The 19,927-nt window shown below is 45.0% G+C and overlaps 1 protein-coding gene across 1 annotated transcript; it reads left to right on the plus strand.

Annotated features, from left to right (window-relative positions):
• Positions 1-3,557: 3,557 nt before the first annotated feature.
• LOC119742774 lies at positions 3,558-4,661 on the plus strand. The gene has a single exon (XM_038218943.1). The coding sequence runs from the start codon at positions 3,558-3,560 to the stop codon at positions 4,659-4,661; it is 1,104 nt and encodes a 367-aa protein (XP_038074871.1).
• The last annotated feature ends 15,266 nt before the right edge of the window (positions 4,662-19,927 follow it).

Genomic DNA, 19,927 nt, shown 5'->3' on the forward strand with positions numbered 1-19,927 from the left:
CCAAGCGCTTTGAAGATTTTGCACTCGGTTCCCCTACTGGTAGCCATCGCACTTCCTCCACAACTTCATATCACTCAAGCCGGTCAAGCTGTTCCCACATCTCCCAACTGAGCGACTCACAAGCTGCGAAGCTCACCGCCATGAGGAAGCAATCCCAGCTTCAGGAACTCCAACGGCAGATAGCCGAAGATGAGTTATACGACACACAACTTAAAGAGCAGGATGACCGAGCCAGAGCAGCACGTATGCAGCTTGAGGAAGTTGAATGTCAAGCGCTAAGAGAGCGAGAGACAATTACGACGCGTCTTTCTAGACGAAGAAGACTGCGTCAAGCCGAACTCAAACTACGAGATGCCGAGGCTGTTCAATCATTTTTGCAAGAGGATGCAGATCCAGCTATCCATGACATCAGTGAGATTCCATGCTCCCAGCCAACTGCTGATCCAACCCTGTCGCTGAGCAATACATCTTTGAACACCCCAGATGTAGCCGAGACTGACCAGACTGTACTGACCACTTCACAAGTCCCTGTGAATGGTTCACCTCCCAGTGCACCCACCTGCTCTATTACTGGACAGCAACCAGTTACTCCAGTGAGCACCCCGCAGGAAACAGGATGTGACTCCCTGAAACCAGTGTTCCCAACCAGTAACACGCTCCAACAGACGAATCATACTCCTGTCTGCAACCCTGGTGCACCACCGTCATCAGTCATCACGCCAATATCTCCTCCCACTTTGGGAACTGTTCCAGAAATTGCATCAGTGAACACCAACCTCATGGATCTCCTCATGGCATCATCCCTCGGTGTACCAAAACCAACCCTGCCGAAGTTTTCCAGTGGTAGGGAGAAAGACTTTGCGCTGCTGAAGATTGCTCTCCAGAACCTGGTTAATGTTCACCCGCATCTCAGCGAGCAATACAAGTACCAAGTGCTAATCGGCAGTTTGGACGGCAAGGCCCTGAAGCTTGCGAAATCCTACCTCCATAGCAGCCAGCCATACACCAAGGCATTGGCAGCACTGAGCGACAAATATGGTCAACCCCGTCAGCTGGTGCAGACTGAAATAGCTGCAATTATGATGACACCGCCAATCAAGCACAACGATACCGAGTCCTTTGAAGACTTCTGTCTTGATGTATCCTCCTTGGTGGGCATGCTTGAATCCTTAGACAGCCAAGCCGAGGTGTAGCTTCGATGTGGCTCACATGTAGACAAGCTGCTGAGCAAACTCTCCCCGAGTCTCCGCACCAGTTTCATAGAGCACTGCATCAAGAAGGGTATACGCAAGCCGAACTCAGGTGAAACGTACACTCTTCCTCAGTTCGCCGCGTGGCTAAAGTTGAAGTCGCAGTCGCAGATGCTCGCTAAACAAGCTGTAACTGGTCACATCCAAGATCAGAGTAGTTCCAGAGTAAACAGAGACCATCGACCGGTGAAGCAGAAGCCAACTCCAACATCTGCATTCCTGACAGGTGGAAAGCAGGAAAAATCTGTGAGCCCCAAATACACCAAGCCGAAGCCAAAGCCGTTCTGTCCATTCTGTGATGGTAAAGATCACTTCTTGAATGGCTGTCAGACCTTCAAGGCACTTTCTACCGAGGAGATAGTGAAGTGGATCCAAGAGAATAAACGCTGTTGGAAGTGTTGCCGCAAGCATGAACCTGATGCATGCACCTTGAAAAAACCATGCCACCAGTGTAAGGAACTGCACCTTACAGTTCTACAAGGCTACAAGTGTTTTCATGGTGAAACCTACAAGCCAGTCCGTTTATGTGGACAAACCTAGCCGACCATGCAATACCATGCTGAAAGTGGTAAGAGTTATCCTCCACGGTCCAGACAGCAACATTGACTCTTATGCAGTACTTGATGATGGATCTGAGCGAACCATGTTACTTCAAGATGCAGCACAACAGCTTAAACTCAGCGGAACACCAGAGACTATGCATCTACGAACAGTAAGAGAAGACCTTGTCATCTGTCAAGGTCAATCCGTGTCTCTGTCTGTGTCACCCCATGACAAGCCAGATGTGAAGTTCTCCCTGGATGGTGTCTTTGCTGCTGATAACCTATGCCTGTCCGAATACACGTATCCAGTCAAGATACTGCAAGAGTGCTACCCACATCTTCGTGACTTGCCACTGCCTTTGGTTGATAAAGCTCGACCAGTCATCCTAATTGGGTCAGATCACGTTGACCTCATCGCCCCAAGACGACCTATCAGGTTCGGTCCTAGTGGGACACCAGTAGCCGCTCTCACAAGATTGGGTTGGACTCTCCATGGACCAGCCAGCATTTTGAAGCAGAAAGCTGGTGAGCAACGGTGCTTCAAAGTCTCAGCCCAATCAGAGACAGCCGAGCTGATGAGGCACGTTGAGAAACTTTGGCAAGTTGATGTTGTGCCTTATGTGAACAAAAAGCACGTCGTTCGCTCCAAGCAAGATCAACGTGCGGTGCAACTTCTAGAAGACAACACTGCCCGTGTGGATGAGGGAGGAATTCAGCGTTATGTAACTCCCCTCTTGCGAACTGACAACGCCAAGTTCCATGCTCCAAAGGAGGCTGTCCTTCCAACCCTTAGAAGAACAGAAGGCGCCTTGCAACCCGACCATCGCTGGCAGAGAAACACAACGAGCTGATCCAGAAGCTAGTAGATGCTGGTTACGTCAGAATCCTGGCAGCGGAAGATGCTGCAAAGTCTGAAGAATCCTGGTACATTCCACATCACACAGTCGAACACAACGGGAAATTTCGCCTTGTGTTTAATTGCTCCTTCCAGTATCAGAACCAGATACTCAATGAGCACCTACTTCCTGGTCCATCCCTCGGTGCATCGCTCCTTGGGGTACTGTTGCGTTTCCGCCAACATGCTGTAGCAGTGTCAGGGGACATTAAGGCAATGTTCCACCAAGTAAGACTAGCTGCAGCCCACCGAAAGATGTCTTTTCCGCTTCCTGTGGAGAAACATGAAGACCGACACCGAACCCAAGATCTATGAGTGGCAGGTACTACCCTTCGGAGCAACATGCAGCCCCTGTTGCGCCACTTATGCGCTACGTAAGCATGTCTTTGATCATCGAGAGAAGTCTGCTGAAGTTGCTGATGCAGTGGATAGATCGTTCTACGTCGATAACTGCCTAGTCAGTGTACCACAGGAAGACGAAGCCAAGACTCTCGTCCACAACATGCGTGACTTGCTTGCCAAGGGTGGTTTTGAGATTCGTCAATGGGCCAGTAATGTACCCAACGTTGTAGCCGATCTCCCTCCTGAAGCACGTTCAGATGGCTGTGATCTCTGGCTGACGTTTGGAGAGACAGACTTGGCCGAACCCATGCTCGGACTCCAGTGGGACTGTAGCACGGATGATCTGCAATACCGGCACCGGGTAGTCAACTATGATTGCCTGAACATGAGAAACATGTAAAAACCTTAGCCAGCCAGTATGATCCAAATGGGAACCTCACACCATTCACTGCCAGAGCCAGAGTTATCGTACAGGACTTATGGAAGACCAAACGTGACTGGGACGATGCCCTGGAGCCTGGAGAGATTATGGACCGATGGCGAGCCTGGGAAAATGAGCTACCAAACCTGTCTGTCATCAAACTAAATAGATGTTACACGCCCCCTGATGTCAACCCAGAAACAGCCAGTCGCCAGCTTCACATCTTCTGTGACGCGTCGGGGAGGATCTACGGTGCAGTCGCCTACCTCCGGACGGAAGATGAGACGCATATCGTACACACCAGCTTTGTAATGGCCAGGTCCCGAGTTGCGCCAAAGAAACAGCTCTCCATGCCCCGCCTCGAGCTCTCGGCCGCTTTGGCAGGGGCTCAATTGTCCAGTCTCCTTCAGCAAGAGTTGACTCTACCCCTAGAAGATATTGTTCTCTGGAGTGATTCTACGACAGTCCTGACATGGCTGAAGTCGGAGTCCTGTAGGTATAAAGTCTTTGTGGGGACCCGAGTGGCCCAGATCCGGACCCTGACTGACGTCGACCAATGGCGCTACGTTGACACGAAAAATAATGCAGCTGATGATCTGACAAGAGGGAAAAGTCTGCTGTCACTCAGTCAACCCTGCAGATGGCGAGATGGGCCACCATTCCTATACGCAAGCCCTGATCTTTGGCCAGCCTTCCCACCTGCCCTAGCTGAGGATTCCTCAGAGCTGAAGAAATCCTCCTTCTGCGGTATAGTGACCGTGGAACTGGCTGACATCCCAGACCTGGGGAAGTACAAATCTATGGAGGCATCTATGGAGGCATCTAAGCAGCTCTGTGACGGGGCGGCGAAGGATGATGGTCCTGTTGAACTAACAGCTGATCAGCGAGCAGAAATTGAGCTTCACCTATTCCAACGAGCCCAGAAATCCAGTTTTCCCGAAGAGTGGGGTGCCCTCAAGGATGGTAAGGAGCTCCCTCGAGGAAGTAGACTGCTGCAGCTCTCGCCAGAGTGGGATGCAGATGACCAAGTCATCAGAGTTGGGGGCCGGCTGCGTCATGCTGAAGGAATCCCGCTTTTCACCAAGCATCCAATTGTGCTCGACCCCGCACATCATGTAACTAAGCTCCTTATCCATGCACTATGGTCCAGAAAGATTCTGGATTCTGCGTGGTCGACAGGCTGTCCGCAAACATCAGCGTCAATGTTCTGACTGCCAGAGGTGGAGAGCCACTCCAAGTGTCCCTAAGATGGGGGATCTTCCTTCTGCCCGCCTCCGCATCCAGCAGCCACCATTCTACTCCACAGGCGTTGACTGCTTTGGGCCGATGACCGTCAAGATAGGCAGGCGAACAGAGAAGGGTTGGGGCATCATTTTCAAATGCATGACAACGAGAGCAGTGCATTTAGACCTACTTGAGAGTCTTGACACAGATGCCTTTCTGATGGCTTTCCGAAGATTCGTATCCCGAAGGGGGAAGCCGTATGAGCTGCTGTCGGACTGCGGAACCAACTTCAAAGGGGGTGCTTCCGAGCTGAAGGAAGCCTTCTCAGCGATGGATCCAGCCCTACAGCAAGAGCTTGCCAAACACCAAGTAAGATTTCGTTTCAACCCTCCAAATGCCCCGCATTTCGGAGGATTGTGGGAGAGAGAGATCAAGTCAGCCAAGTATGGCCTGCGAGTTGTCCTCAATGATCAGATGGTACCAGAGCAAGTCCTTCGCACAGTACTCATCGAGGTTGAAGGAATTCTCCATTCGAAGCCTCTTGGCTACACATCCTCAGACATCGCCGACATTGACCATGTCACACCGAATGTCCTTCTGATGGGGCGCTACGACCCAGCTTTACCTCAAGTGGTCTATCCAGCCAAAGACCTGTTGGGCAGACGTCAGTGGAAGCATAGCCAAGTTTTTGCAGACCACTTCTGGACCAGATTCTCCAAGTTCTACCTACCTTCACTTCAGAGTCGTCAGAAGTGGCAAAGAGATGTGGTGGGTTTGTCCAAGAACGACGTCGTCATGATCATTGACCCGAATCTCACTCGGGCGCAGTGGCCTATCGGCAGAGTTACTGAAACCTTCCCTGGACCGGATGGTCGTGTCCGGAGTGCCGACGAGAGAGTCAGAAACAATGTCTACACACGTCCTGTAGCTCGGCTGATTCAACTCCCTGAGATGAGCAACAACGATGAACTCAAGGACGCTCCGACCTCATAGGTTGATGAACAGTTGGATGGTTTCACAAGATGCTTTCTTTTGTACTTATAAATTTGTTTCCCAAATTTAGGGGCGGCTGTGTCAGAGAGTAGTAGCTGTATTGATTGTGCTGACTAGCGCCCTCTTGTGGTTTGCATATTCATTTGGCTTACTGCTGGATAGCATGTAGGGCGCCCTCTATAATATCCTTATTTTCCAATCACATTTTTGTCCGTAACTTCCGTTCCAGCGTTTGATCCAAACTTAACGAAAGAGGCTAAAGCGGCAATTCCAAATTTCCTGCTGATGTTGCAAGCCTAGGATTCCCCTGAATGTTCGACGATTGAGTGTTCCTCCAGGTTTCATCTGATTGTTTTTGGAGCTCAGATATTGAGTTTATTATAACCACGGGAAAATCTCACGGGAAAATCTCACGGGAAATCTCACAGGGATGACTTTCAACCTCATACACGGGATTAACATCAGAGCAGGGTGGATAAGCTGGCACTGTAATTAACTGGTTCACTTTCATCCAACCGGTTTGCATCGTTCAACAAACAGTCTACTTGGCTTTAAACCGGTCTCAACACTCTCACGTTTTTTCATCCTCACCTGACTCTTTTTAACTATCCTCTGTATAATTACTACACGCGCTATTTTTCAACTTTCAACCCTCAACATCAACATCAACATCAACAATCAACATTAACATTAACATCAACAATCAAGGTCAACATCAACAATGGCCCAACACCGTGTGGTTGTTCCTACAACCTCTAGTTGTACATGTACTTGTATAGATGTACATGTATACATGTACATGCACGTATGTCCGTATATAGGGCATGTACATTTTATGTACTGTAATTTCTGTACTGTTTGCAAATTTTGTCGCTTCAGTAAAGAAAACAAATGGGGGAAAAATGAGGAAAAAAGTCTGGTCATTAAATAATATATTCCATACGTGATTGATTCAATAATGTCTGTTTCTGTGTGTGATGTTATTATTTTTGCTGGTTTGCAGAGAGAAAGAAACGATTCACACACAAAAATATGAACGGTGCTTAAAAAGTAATAGTAATACTAATCTTACTTTAAACTCCCAGGCTTCCAAAACATTTTTGAAATTGTGTGTTGGTGGTGGCTATTCAACTGAGCACTACTGCAGCTCAAACTGATTTCCATCTGAGCGCCCTCTCTTTAAACGACACCGGCGAGTGTCTCGTGCAAAATGGCGCCGCAGGGAAGGCACTGTTCGAGAACAACCAAAATGGCATCGTCATACATCATGAATATTGGATTTGATCTTGAATATTCATTAATAAGATCGATCCGCCCATACACTTTCGCCGCGAATTTTAACGAATGACTCAAATTGACGGTATTTATCCTGGGAGCGGTTTTACTAGACTCAGGACGATCTGTTACTGACTGTGTATCAAATATTATTTGCTTTCGGTGTATTTTCGTTCACCTCGCGCCTGCATATTACATCCCTGCTGAGGAGATTATGCAGTAGTCCACCAGAGAACCAGAACCAGAACCTTATGTTTGCAAGATAATTAAATCGGACCATTTTGTAGGCAGCAATTTTTTTTCAAATTTAGCACATGTTTAGGTTTGCACATAGTCTAGGGCCAAGGAATTTTTCAACCTACACGGTTGCTGTAATTTTAAAGATTACAATTTTTACAAAACTATGACCATTTTTTCCCCCAGTTTGTAAGGTTAAGTACATGTATTTAAGTTAAGTGTAGTATTTATTTAGGCCCTATTATTAATATTTTTTTTTTTGGGGGGGGGGGTGTTTTTAAAATCAACTTTCAAACAGGAGGAATTTTTGTGTTGTTGTGAAGATAACAAAAGTATATAACAAAAGTATATTCATAAAATACGAGCCCTTTAAATGTACCAGCCCAACGGTTTCACTTCAATTCAATTCTGTGAAGTTTATTTCGTGCATCCGATTAAATGAACAAGTTGCAAAATTGTTCGGAAAAATAAATGCACCAGGGTTAGCTGTAAAAAAAAATTAAACAGGAACAATTTTCGTACCAGGTATTGTTAAAAAAAAAAGAATTAAACTTAAAGAATTTTTGTATAAACAACAATGAAGTATCTTCAACGTACCAGTTCAACGGTGACATGACACGTACATGTAGTCCCTACCGAATGTTATAATAAGTAGGCCTATACCCCTGTTTTCCCACCGAAAGGCTGCGTTTGCAACCAAAATGCATTACTGGACCATACAAGCCCAGTCTAATGTGGCTTTCGCGAACCTGGGATTCCCGGGTTCGTATTCATGAGCCCCCTACTAAGATAATGGCTATTTAATCAGTTGACGACCATAAATATGTTCGCACATACTAATAAAACAGGTGGGAGTGCAGTGATTTGTCCTTGATAAACAGTCAGGCTATCCCCAAAGTATGTGCGTCTGTTGTCTAGAGCCAGCCTGCCTCCCATCAGAATTTGAGTGACGAGTGACGAGCCAGTTAAGTGCTGGAAAGCTACCTACAGCTAAGAAAGCCACATTAGACTGGGCTTGGTCCAGTAATGGATTTGTTTTTCCACCGAAATGACATATTTCCCACATGTTTTTACAGTGTTTTCCCAGAACCGAATTTAAAATGGTGTGTTTACCCAACCAAAATCACGAATAATCTACCAAAAAAACCTGTCCGAATCTGAAGTGTCTGGCAACCACCTGTAAGTTTGGAAACTTCCTGAAGGATGCCTTAAGGGATCGACTGGTGTGTGGGTTGATCAACACCACATGTCAGAAGAAGCTGTTAACCGAGAAAGAGCTGTATTTTGACAAGGCACTGCAGCTGGCGGTAGCATTTGAGATGGCAAATAAGCAAGCTCAGGAGCTACATATACAACCAAGAGCCAGTCTGGAGGTGAAAAAGATGACTGCCCAGCAAGTCTTCACTCCAAAGAGGAAACCAGCACCCACTGCAATATTAAGTGTACGTGGGCCTAAATCGGCACAGAACCAACCAGGTAATGGGAACTGCTACCGATGAATTGGTCAACATTCGCCAAGGGAATGTCCCTTCAAAGGAGCAACATGCTATTGATGTAATAAAGTTGGGCACATCTCAAAGGCATGAAGAAAGAAACCGTACCAGAATCAGACACCAAAGGATGGCAAGTCTTCGAAGTCTGTGAAACACGTGGCCGCAGACGTGGACAGTGATGAATCAGGCGACTTTCTGGTTTACACGATAAGTTTGGTGAGCTCACCAGCAAAGGGCATCGCTGTGACTGTTGACCTAGCAGGATCTTCAGTAGAGATGGAGCTGGATACCGGGGCAGCTGTATCCATCATATCGGATAAGACCTACCAGCAGCAGTTTTCAAGCTGGCCATTGGAACCGTCGTCCGTGAAACTGAAAACCTATGGAGGAGAATCCATAGAAGTGCGGGGAAAACTCACTCTGCCAGTAACGTACGAGCGTCAGACACATACACTGCCACTGTACGTAGTGGCGGGAGACAAGCCAGCCTTATTCGGTCGGAACTGGTTGGACAAAGTCAAGGTGAACTGTCCTCAGATCTTCAGAGTACAAGACACAAGCGGAGCAGCCAAGGATTCTCCACATGTCAGTCATCCAGCCAAGGACATAGCAGGACTGAAAGAACAGTATCAAACGGTATTTAGTGAGAAGGGGGCCCATGATCACTGAGTTCAAGGCGCACATACATATTGTAACGGCGGTGCCGGGCCGCCGGCAGAGGGCGCCAGCACGGACCCACGGTGCAACCGTAGCGTTGGGACCCCTGCTGCTGGGCCAGGGAGACCCGTTGCCAGACTGCGCCGACTCAGTAGTGTGACTTTTGTATAGCGTTCCCTTTTGTTGTGAGTTGTATAAAGAGAGAGCCTCGTGTAAAGAAAGTGGAAAGAATAAATGGCCGGAGAGCCCCGAAACCCTGAAGAATAGTGTCAGTGGTTTCCTTCGTCTGGCGTGTGAGAACCCCAGATTCGTTCTACGTTACATTGGTGGCAGCCGTGGCATGTCTGACGGAGGAAAAACATGTGGAACTTGGAGTGTTTTTCGCCATGAATACACCGGGTCGAGTTAGTCTGGCGTCCGACTCGCCACGCGGCGGGTACGCACGCTGGATCAGGGCCTCGCAGAGCGTAAACCAACCTGGTGAGATGGCCAGCAAAGCGTTCGTCACGTTGGATGACTCGGAGTTGGACTTTTTCAGGGTTTCGGGGAGCCAGCTAGGCCCACATGCTAAATCCCATGGAGAATCGCGTCGCGCTGTGCACCACGGCGCAACAGACGCTCCGTTCCACTCGGAACACTGCCGAGTTGTGCCTGTTGATAAAGCGGGGCTGGCCGGGCTTGATCGTCCGGAGACACCCTGCATCAACACACGTGCCAGGTCCCCGCCGAGGGGTCGCCCCGTGCTGTAGACGATGGCGCAACAGACGGTTCGTTCCACTCGGAGCGATCCCGATTTGTGCTGTCCGATGCAGCGGGGGCGGGGCTTCGTGTAAAGAAAGGGGAAAGGATAAATGGCCGGAGAGCCCCGAAACCCTGAAGAATAGTGTCAGTGGTTTCCTTCGTCTGGTGTGTGAGAAGAACCCCAGATTCGTTCTACGTTATCCTATGATTGATAATGCTAAACCTGTGTTTTGCAAGGCGCGTCCCGTACCGTATGCTCTGAAAGAAAAACTAGAAAAAGAGTTGAAAAGGATGCAAGATGAAGGCATCATAAGTAAGGTAGAACGCAGTGAATGGGCCTCGCCTATTGTACCAGTACCTAAGCCTGATGGTAGTTTGCGATTGTGTTGTGATTATAAGGTGTCAATCAATAAGTTGTTAGATGACACACAGTATTCCTTGCCAAATGCAGAGGACCTTTTTGCGACACTAGAAGGGGGAAAGATTTTCACAAAATTCGACCTCACACAAGCATACCTACAGCTCGAGTTGGATGCAGAGTCCAAAAAGTTCCTGTAGTTGATGCTGAGGGTATCCACCCAACTGTGGAGAAGTTGGAAGCGATCAAGCAGGCACCCAGCCTAACAAACATCACTGAGCTCCGGTCCTATTTGGGACTACTGAATTACTATGGAAAATTCATTCCAAATGTTTTAGACACTGTTGCACCCCTTGAATGAGCTCTTGCGAAAAGATGTGAAGTGGAAATGGACTGTTGCCTGTGAAACCGCTTTCCAGCAAAGTAAAATCCAGCTCATGGAAAGTACTTTGTTGGTACACTATGACGTAAGTAGAGAATAACGTCTTGCGTGCAACGCCTCTCCATATGGAGTAGGTGCTGTGATTTCGCATGTAATGCCAGATGGGGAAGAAAGACCCATTGCATTCGCCTCGCGTACTCTGTCACCAAGTGAGAGAAACTATGCGCAAATAGAGCGAGAAGCATTGGCGTTGATATTTGGGGTCAAGAAGTTCCACAAATACTTGATTGGACGGAAATTCATTTTGGTCACAGACCACGAGCCACTCACAGCCATTTTCAATCCGAAGGCCTTCATTCCGACATTGGCCGCAGCGCGAATGCAAAGATGGGCTATCATATTGTCTGCATACACTTATGATATTGAGTATAGGCGTTCTACCAAGACAGGTAGACCATTCTAATGTACAGAAGTATTTCTCATACATACCGGTAGATGAGTTGCCGATTACATCAGATGATATCAGTAGAGCCACTAGAACCAACCCAGAGTTAGCCAAAGTGTATGACTTTGTAGCAAATGGTTGGCCAGGTTTTATTCCAGATGAACAGATGAAACCATACTTCAGGCGTAGAGCTGAATTGTCAATTGATAAGGGCTGTATTTTGTGGGGGATAAGGGTAGTTATTCCAAGTAAGTACAGAGACAGATTGTTACATGTAAATGATCTCCACAACCATCACATGGGCATGTGTAGTATGAAAAGCCTAGCATGTAGCTACTTGTGGTGGCCAGGGTTAGATAAGGACATTGAAAACCATGTAAACGCCTGCACCACGTGCCTGTCAGTCCGAAATGCTCCTCCTACCACTCCACTCAAATCATGGGAGTGGCCCGCCCGAGTTGGCAACGGGTGCACATTGATTTTGCTGACCTAAAAGGCCAGCAGTTGTTGATTTTGATTGATAGTCACTCAAAGTGGGTTGAAGTTTATCCCATGAAAACCGTAATAGTATCACCACTGCAAAGACCCTGGATGTCTTGAGGAGGTTTTTTTCCTCGTATGGACTTCCAGAAGAAATCATTTCAGACAATGGGCCACAATTCACTTCAGCTGAATTCAAAGAGTGTATGGACAGAAACGGTTTCAAACACACCCGAGTGGCACCATACCACCCTGCTTCAAATGGAGCAGCAGAGCGGACTACTGTTCAGATTGTCCAACGAGCACTGATCAAACAAATGTTAGATCAAAATCCTAAAAGGCAACATCTATCAGTGCATCACAAACTAGCAAATTTCCTCATAATGTATAGAAACACACCACAGACTAGTACTACAGGTAGAACTCCAGCAGATTTATTCCTCAAAAGGCAACCTGAACCAGATTTTCTCTCTTGAAACCCAACTTGGCACAAAAAGTAGAGAGCAAAGAAGAAAAACAACGGATATATCATGACCAAGGTAGAGTAAAGGAGCGAACACTCCAGGTAGATCAGAAAGTGAGGGTCAAAAGTCATGAAAACAGTCTGGTCAAGTGGTTGCCTGCAAAGGTAGTCAAAGTTTGTGGACCACGTACATACATTGTTCATGTGTATAACAATGGCAAAAACAGGTATGTGCATATTGATCACATTTTTCCCTCCCAAGAAGAAAATCAGTCAGAGTCTGTTGTAGGGGTCCCAAGTTACACAAACAGTCCAGAAGTAGTAGTAAACTTACCACCGTCACCAGAACAAGAGCAAAAAGGGTGATACATGTGATAAGACCGATGTGAAAACTCTTGATAAATGTCAGGTCACTCCTCAAAATCTAGCTAGGGATTCACAAAGTAGTCCAGTGCGGGAAACAAATGGGCCAGGGACAAACTGCACGGAAAATTCTCAGAGGCGTTATCCACAAAGAAACAGAAAAGCACCCGATAGACTTGATTTGTAATTGTAAACTACATAACTGTACGCAAAACAAAAAGGAAAAGAAACAGTGTTCATGTTACATGTGATTGTATTAAAATTTCTTCAAAATTTTGTCAGAAGTACATGTATTTAAACAGTCAATACAAGTTGAATACATGTACATGTTGTTATAAATTTAACCACGGTCATTGGTTATTCTCCAAAAACAAGAATTTAACAAAATTAGGATTTTGAACACATTTTGGAAGGACAAAGGTGACACATGTTAATATTTCAGCTTATAAAGGACCAATGATTTAATTAGGGACACTTACATGTATCTCATTTTGGTATGGTGAAATAATTTGCTGAGGAAAGTAACTCATTGCATTTTTTTTTACTTGAAAGTTCATGGGGTCCAAAACTAAGGGGGGAGGAGTGTAATGTGTTAACGTATTACTGTTAATGTTAAAGAGCGCCCTCTCTTGATGTTGAATAAACGACACCGGAGGGGTGCACACCGGTAAATCGATCCGCCAAGCTCATGAATAAAAGTTATACTCAAAATATTCTATATTAGAGAGTTCTGAGCGCCGTAAAATTGGGGAATTGAAGAGATATGGTTCCGGTAATGAATCTCTGGCCCGGACTTGGGGCTTCCAATTCTGAGCATTTTGGATGCTATTGGGCTCGAAAGTGGCGCTATTTTGCCCTGTTGTGAAGGGATCGTTTTTCAAGATGGCTACTTTTCCGCTTTGGGGAAAATAGGGGTCGTCTTCTTTGGGTGAAAATATCTCGAAAAGTCAATGGTCAACCCACCAAAAATTGAAAAGAAAACGAAAGATGACATGTTGATTATCATTTTTCTGTGCAGCTTGAATACCTGTGAGAGTTTTGAGTATTTTTAAAAGAATTTTGAAGTATGGGCATTTAGCACTAGTGTCTATGGGAGTTTATTTGCAGGTATGCATCCTATAAAGAATAACAAAGATGGCCGCATCGCGCGTGCGCTGTGCCGCGGATATCATGGGTATAGGTCAGTGCATGACATACACCTTTTTTTCCTTTTCCATGCGTCAACACCAACACCAACACCACCAACACCACCACCAACAACACCTTGATATACGGATGTGATCCTCGACATTTTGTCCCAACTTTTAGTCACTTCGCTTTATTTTTTAAACGGTGTATAAACCATTATGTGGCCAACATGGTCCGACCAAAATTGCGCATACACCACAGTATGTAAGAGAGATACACCGTCCTTCCGTATTCGTGGTGCCTATATTAAGTATAAAGGAATGTGCAAATTGTCATGGCATTGTGGATTTTTTTTTTATTGCTTTCTAATCAACAGTTTGAAAAAATATGGTAGACAAAAATATAACGTAGTTAAAGGGAAATAAACAGTCCCTCTGGAATTTCGATCTGGAATTTCTCGGAGTGCAGCGAACAATAGCGGCGTCTGGATAGGAGCTGCGGGATATTTGCACATGAATGAGTCACATCGATAATGCTTACATCTGGTGATGGATTTTTTAACACTTTACGAATTAAAGACAAGCAGATGTGCTGTAAAAATTTAAATATAGAATACTTTTTGCAGCAGTCTATTATGCCGGTTAAAGGGCTAGTTTTAGCGCACTAAAATGTGCGCCCATTTATGGCAGACAGACTGGACATGAGAAATCACTGAGTAACCCTTCGACGATTCGCAGAGATGCAAAACATAAGAGTCATCGCCCCACCAACGTAGGCACACACCCTCCTGAAACGGTGATAACCTTTGTCTTTTAGAGGACATCAATGAATCTATCATCGGAACTGCAATAATCTCTATCTTTCTTTCTTGGCATGTATTAGACAACTTTACGAACATATTCCAGGTTCGATTTATATGAGGCACATAATTTTCTTGCTTTGATTGAAACTCCTGCACGAGGCCTCTGTTTCGTGTTCCGTAAACATTTTATGATTCTTTTTAGTATCACACATGCTTTACCTGCCTAATGCTGCATTTGACTGTGAACCGTGCATGTATGTATGCATTTCCACGTTGGGACAGTTCTTAAAGAGCCAGAGATAAATCCGCGAAGAAGATAGTGTGAAATTTCAGCCCACAACAACAACAACAACGACGACGACGACGACAACGACGACGACGACGACGACAACCGGCACCATTCCCTTGGTGGCAATTTTCAACCCTAAACTGTTAATTTCCAACCTCAATTGTCAACCAAGAAACATAGTTTAAATGCAAGGCCATAAAAGTCTCCGGTTTCTGGTATGGAACTTGCCCCTAGAGTGGTGCGGCGACGCGGGTTTTTTTCCCTACTTTTTTTTTTCTTCAAATGTCGGCTGACTATGAGGTTGCAGATGACGCTTCGATCCCCTTAAAACCTTACATGTTCCAGATACACGAGCATTGCTCCCTCAGTCTGGCTGCCAGAGAATTACAAAATTACAACATCCGTCTGCAAACGGTGCCGGACTAAATTGACTGCAAAATATATGGGAGCACAGAGAGGCCACATAAAGCTTATACTCGATCGTAACCCCATCTAAAAACACGTTAAAATTGTGCAGCAGCAGGATTCCAATCAAACCAGTGAGTTAGGCGGTTAAGAGACACCATTTTACCAAAAAAGATTTTTTTTTTTATTTGCCGACGCGCATGGCTTCGGCGACAAGCGCGCACACTCTAAACCGGAGACTTTTTTGGGGGGGGGGGCCTAAGAGGGATTTTTTTATACTACAGTTTCATCAGTGGGAAAGGGGAAATCAACAAACTTCAATGCACATGGCAGACAATGCATAGGCCTAAGCTGTTTAAAACAATCTGCATTTTCATTCAATTTTCAGATGAAATATGATTAATGGATCCTCCTTAATTCTTGCCTTAAAAGTGGTCTGGGTAGAAACAGACAGCATCATGTTATTTAAAGGGCGCAGACCTGTAAATAGGCCCAAAATTGCCTACGCCGGCCTAATCACGATTTGCATGCCCTAAAATTCTTCAGTACTACAGCATTTTGTGGGCCATGACCTGGAAGTTTTGTCCAAAAAAAAAATGAAGGGTGGGAGCCGTGCACAGGACTGTGAGCTTGTGTTTCTGTGACATTTGGGTGAAATCGGGCACTAAAATGGTTCTATTTTGCAATGGAGCGTATGCATCAAAATGGCGACGGACTTCAGAACTATTTTAAGGGGTGATCATCTTTGGATGGAAATTTCTCCCAAAAGACATAAGATTACCCCAACAAAATTGAACAGAAGTAAAATATGATGAAATAAGCCTTAACTTTGATGTGTGTTTCGAACACCTCAGAGAGTTGAGTATTTTTCATGAATTTCCGAATTGGGGCATTTATCATTGGGGTCTATGGCAGTTTATTTACCGGTCTGCAATCCTACTTACAAAATGGACTCGACACCGCGTCACGCATATGCGCTATGCCGCGATAGTGGTTTTCCAGTGGGCGGGACCTAGGAGAAGGGAGGCAAAAACATTCCAAAGGGGTCACCAAGGGCGAATCTGCAACAAATGCTCACAAATAGTCGAAGGTCCAATAGGCCATCGGCCGATCAAAGCAATTTCGGGAGGAAATCGGGGAGAGGGATTGTTGGGAGGAGCTGGAACTCAATTATCGTTCTATAGCCAGGGAATGCGCATATAAAAGCTGCCCACGTTCAGGCCTGATATCGACCTCAGTTTTTTTGGTTTCTTTCATTTTTTTTTAAATCAAATACGAGTTATGGATCCATCCTCTTTCCGTTTGGGGGAAAATAGCAAACTTTCGGGTTGTCAAGTATTTTCTCAAGACCTTAGATAAATGGGATAGTTCTGTCTTCAACTCAGTAAATAAGGCAAACAGAAACGGATTTGATTTTAACTTCAAGAGCAAAAGTACAATTTTATTTTAAAGAAAAATCAAATGAAAAAAAGGAAGAGGAATATTTACAAGAATATCTACAAAATAATCAAATTTAATCAAAGGATCTTCCACAATTCAAGAACTCAACTTAAGAACGATCCAAAGAATTCAGGGTTTCTCTGAAGATGACAAAATGTAACAGATTTAACTTAGGCAAATCAAAAGAAACATCTCAAATCAAGCAAATTAAATCGCAGGTTGAATTAGCACGGGTTAACTTTGAAGGTATAGCAAGGCATACAAATTAGCAACTTTGCAACAACACAAAAAAATGAAAATCTCAATTCGTAATACGTTAACACATTACACTCCTCCCCCTTAGTTTTGGACCCCATGAACTTTCAAGTTAAAAAAAATGCAATGAGTTACTTTCCTCAGCAAATTATTTCACCATACCAAAATGAGATACATGTAAGTGTCCCTAATTAAATCATTGGTCCTTTATAAGCTGAAATATTAACATGTGTCACCTTTGTCCTTCCAAAATGTGTTCAAAATCCTAATTTTGTTAAATTCTAAACCATTATGTGGCCAACATGGTCCGACCAAAATTGCGCATACACCACAGTATGTAAGAGAGATACACCGTCCTTCCGTATTCGTGGTGCCTATATTAAGTATAAAGGAATGTGCAAATTTTCATGGCATTGTGGATTTTTTTTTTTTATTGCTTTCTAATCAACAGTTTGAAAAAATATGGTAGACAAAAATATAACGTAGTTAAAGGGAAATAAACAGTCCCTCTGGAATTTCGATCTGGAATTTCTCGGAGTGCAGCGAACAATAGCGGCGTCTGGATAGGAGCTGCGGGATATTTGCACATGAATGAGTCACATCGATAATGCTTACATCTGGTGATGGATTTTTTAACACTTTACGAATTAAAGACAAGCAGATGTGCTGTAAAAATTTAAATATAGAATCCTTTTTGCAGCAGTCTATTATGCCGGTTAAAGGGCTAGTTTTAGCGCACTAAAATGTGCGCCCATTTATGGCAGACAGACTGGACATGAGAAATCACTGAGTAACCCTTCGACGATTCGCAGAGATGCAAAACATAAGAGTCATCGCCCCACCAACGTAGGCACACACCCTCCTGAAACGGTGATAACCTTTGTCTTTTAGAGGACATCAATGAATCTATCATCGGAACTGCAATAATCTCTATCTTTCTTTCTTGGCATGTATTAGACAACTTTACGAACATATTCCAGGTTCGATTTATATGAGGCACATAATTTTCTTGCTTTGATTGAAACTCCTGCACGAGGCCTCTGTTTCGTGTTCCGTAAACATTTTATGATTCTTTTTAGTATCACACATGCTTTACCTGCCTAATGCTGCATTTGACTGTGAACCGTGCATGTATGTATGCATTTCCACGTTGGGACAGTTCTTAAAGAGCCAGAGATAAATCCGCGAAGAAGATAGTGTGAAATTTCAGCCCACAACAACGACACGACGACGACGACGACGACGACACGACGACGACGACGACGACGACGACGACGACGACGACGACGACGACGACGACGACGACGACGACGACGACGACGACAACCGGCACCATTCCCTTGGTGGCAATTTTCAACCCTAAACTGTTAATTTCCAACCTCAATTGTCAACCAAGAAACATAGTTTAAATGCAAGGCCATAAAAGTCTCCGGTTTCTGGTATGGAACTTGCCCCTAGAGTGGTGCGGCGACGCGGGTTTTTTTCCCTACTTTTTTTTTTCTTCAAATGTCGGCTGACTATGGGGTTGCAGATGACGCTTCGATCCCCTTAAAACCTTACATGTTCCAGATACACGAGCATTGCTCCCTCAGTCTGGCTGCCAGAGAATTACAAAATTACAACATCCGTCTGCAAACGGTGCCGGACTAAATTGACTGCAAAATATATGGGAGCACAGAGAGGCCACATAAAGCTTATACTCGATCGTAACCCCATCTAAAAACACGTTAAAATTGTGCAGCAGCAGGATTCCAATCAAACCAGTGAGTTAGGCGGTTAAGAGACACCATTTTACCAAAAAAGATTTTTTTTTTTATTTGCCGACGCGCATGGCTTCGGCGACAAGCGCGCACACTCTAAACCGGAGACTTTTTTTTTTGGGGGGGGGGGGGGGCCTAAGAGGGATTTTTTTATACTACAGTTTCATCAGTGGGAAAGGGGAAATCAACAAACTTCAATGCACATGGCAGACAATGCATAGGCCTAAGCTGTTTAAAACAATCTGCATTTTCATTCAATTTTCAGATGAAATATGATTAATGGATCCTCCTTAATTCTTGCCTTAAAAGTGGTCTGGGTAGAAACAGACAGCATCATGTTATTTAAAGGGCGCAGACCTGTAAATAGGCCCAAAATTGCCTACGCCGGCCTAATCACGATTTGCATGCCCTAAAATTCTTCAGTACTACAGCATTTTGTGGGCCATGACCTGGAAGTTTTGTCCAAAAAAAAAATGAAGGGTGGAAGCCGTGCACAGGACTGTGAGCTTGTGTTTCTGTGACATTTGGGTGAAATCGGGCACTAAAATGGTTCTATTTTGCAATGGAGCGTATGCATCAAAATGGCGACGGACTTCAGAACTATTTTAAGGGGTGATCATCTTTGGATGGAAATTTCTCCCAAAAGACATAAGATTACCCCAACAAAATTGAACAGAAGTAAAATATGATGAAATAAGCCTTAACTTTGATGTGTGTTTCGAACACCTCAGAGAGTTGTGAGTATTTTTCATGAATTTCCGAATTGGGGCATTTATCATTGGGGTCTATGGCAGTTTATTTACCGGTCTGCAATCCTACTTACAAAATGGACTCGACACCGCGTCACGCATATGCGCTATGCCGCGATAGTGGTTTTCCAGTGGGCGGGACCTAGGAGAAGGGAGGCAAAAACATTCCAAAGGGGTCACCAAGGGCGAATCTGCAACAAATGCTCACAAATAGTCGAAGGTCCAATAGGCCATCGGCCGATCAAAGCAATTTCGGGAGGAAATCGGGGAGAGGGATTGTTGGGAGGAGCTGGAACTCAATTATCGTTCTATAGCCAGGGAATGCGCATATAAAAGCTGCCCACGTTCAGGCCTGATATCGACCTCAGTTTTTTTGGTTTCTTTCATTTTTTTTTAAATCAAATACGAGTTATGGATCCATCCTCTTTCCGTTTGGGGGAAAATAGCAAACTTTCGGGTTGTCAAGTATTTTCTCAAGACCTTAGATAAATGGGATAGTTCTGTCTTCAACTCAGTAAATAAGGCAAACAGAAACGGA

The sequence above is a fragment of the Patiria miniata genome, unplaced genomic scaffold (assembly GCF_015706575.1).
Source record: "Patiria miniata isolate m_02_andy unplaced genomic scaffold, ASM1570657v1 HiC_scaffold_6, whole genome shotgun sequence".
NCBI lineage: Eukaryota > Metazoa > Echinodermata > Asteroidea > Valvatida > Asterinidae > Patiria > Patiria miniata.

Excerpts from the sequence above, each read along its gene's own strand:
- LOC119742774 (XM_038218943.1), top strand. The coding sequence starts at position 3,558 with ATGGACCGATGGCGAGCCTGGGAAAATGAGCTACCAAACCTGTCTGTC.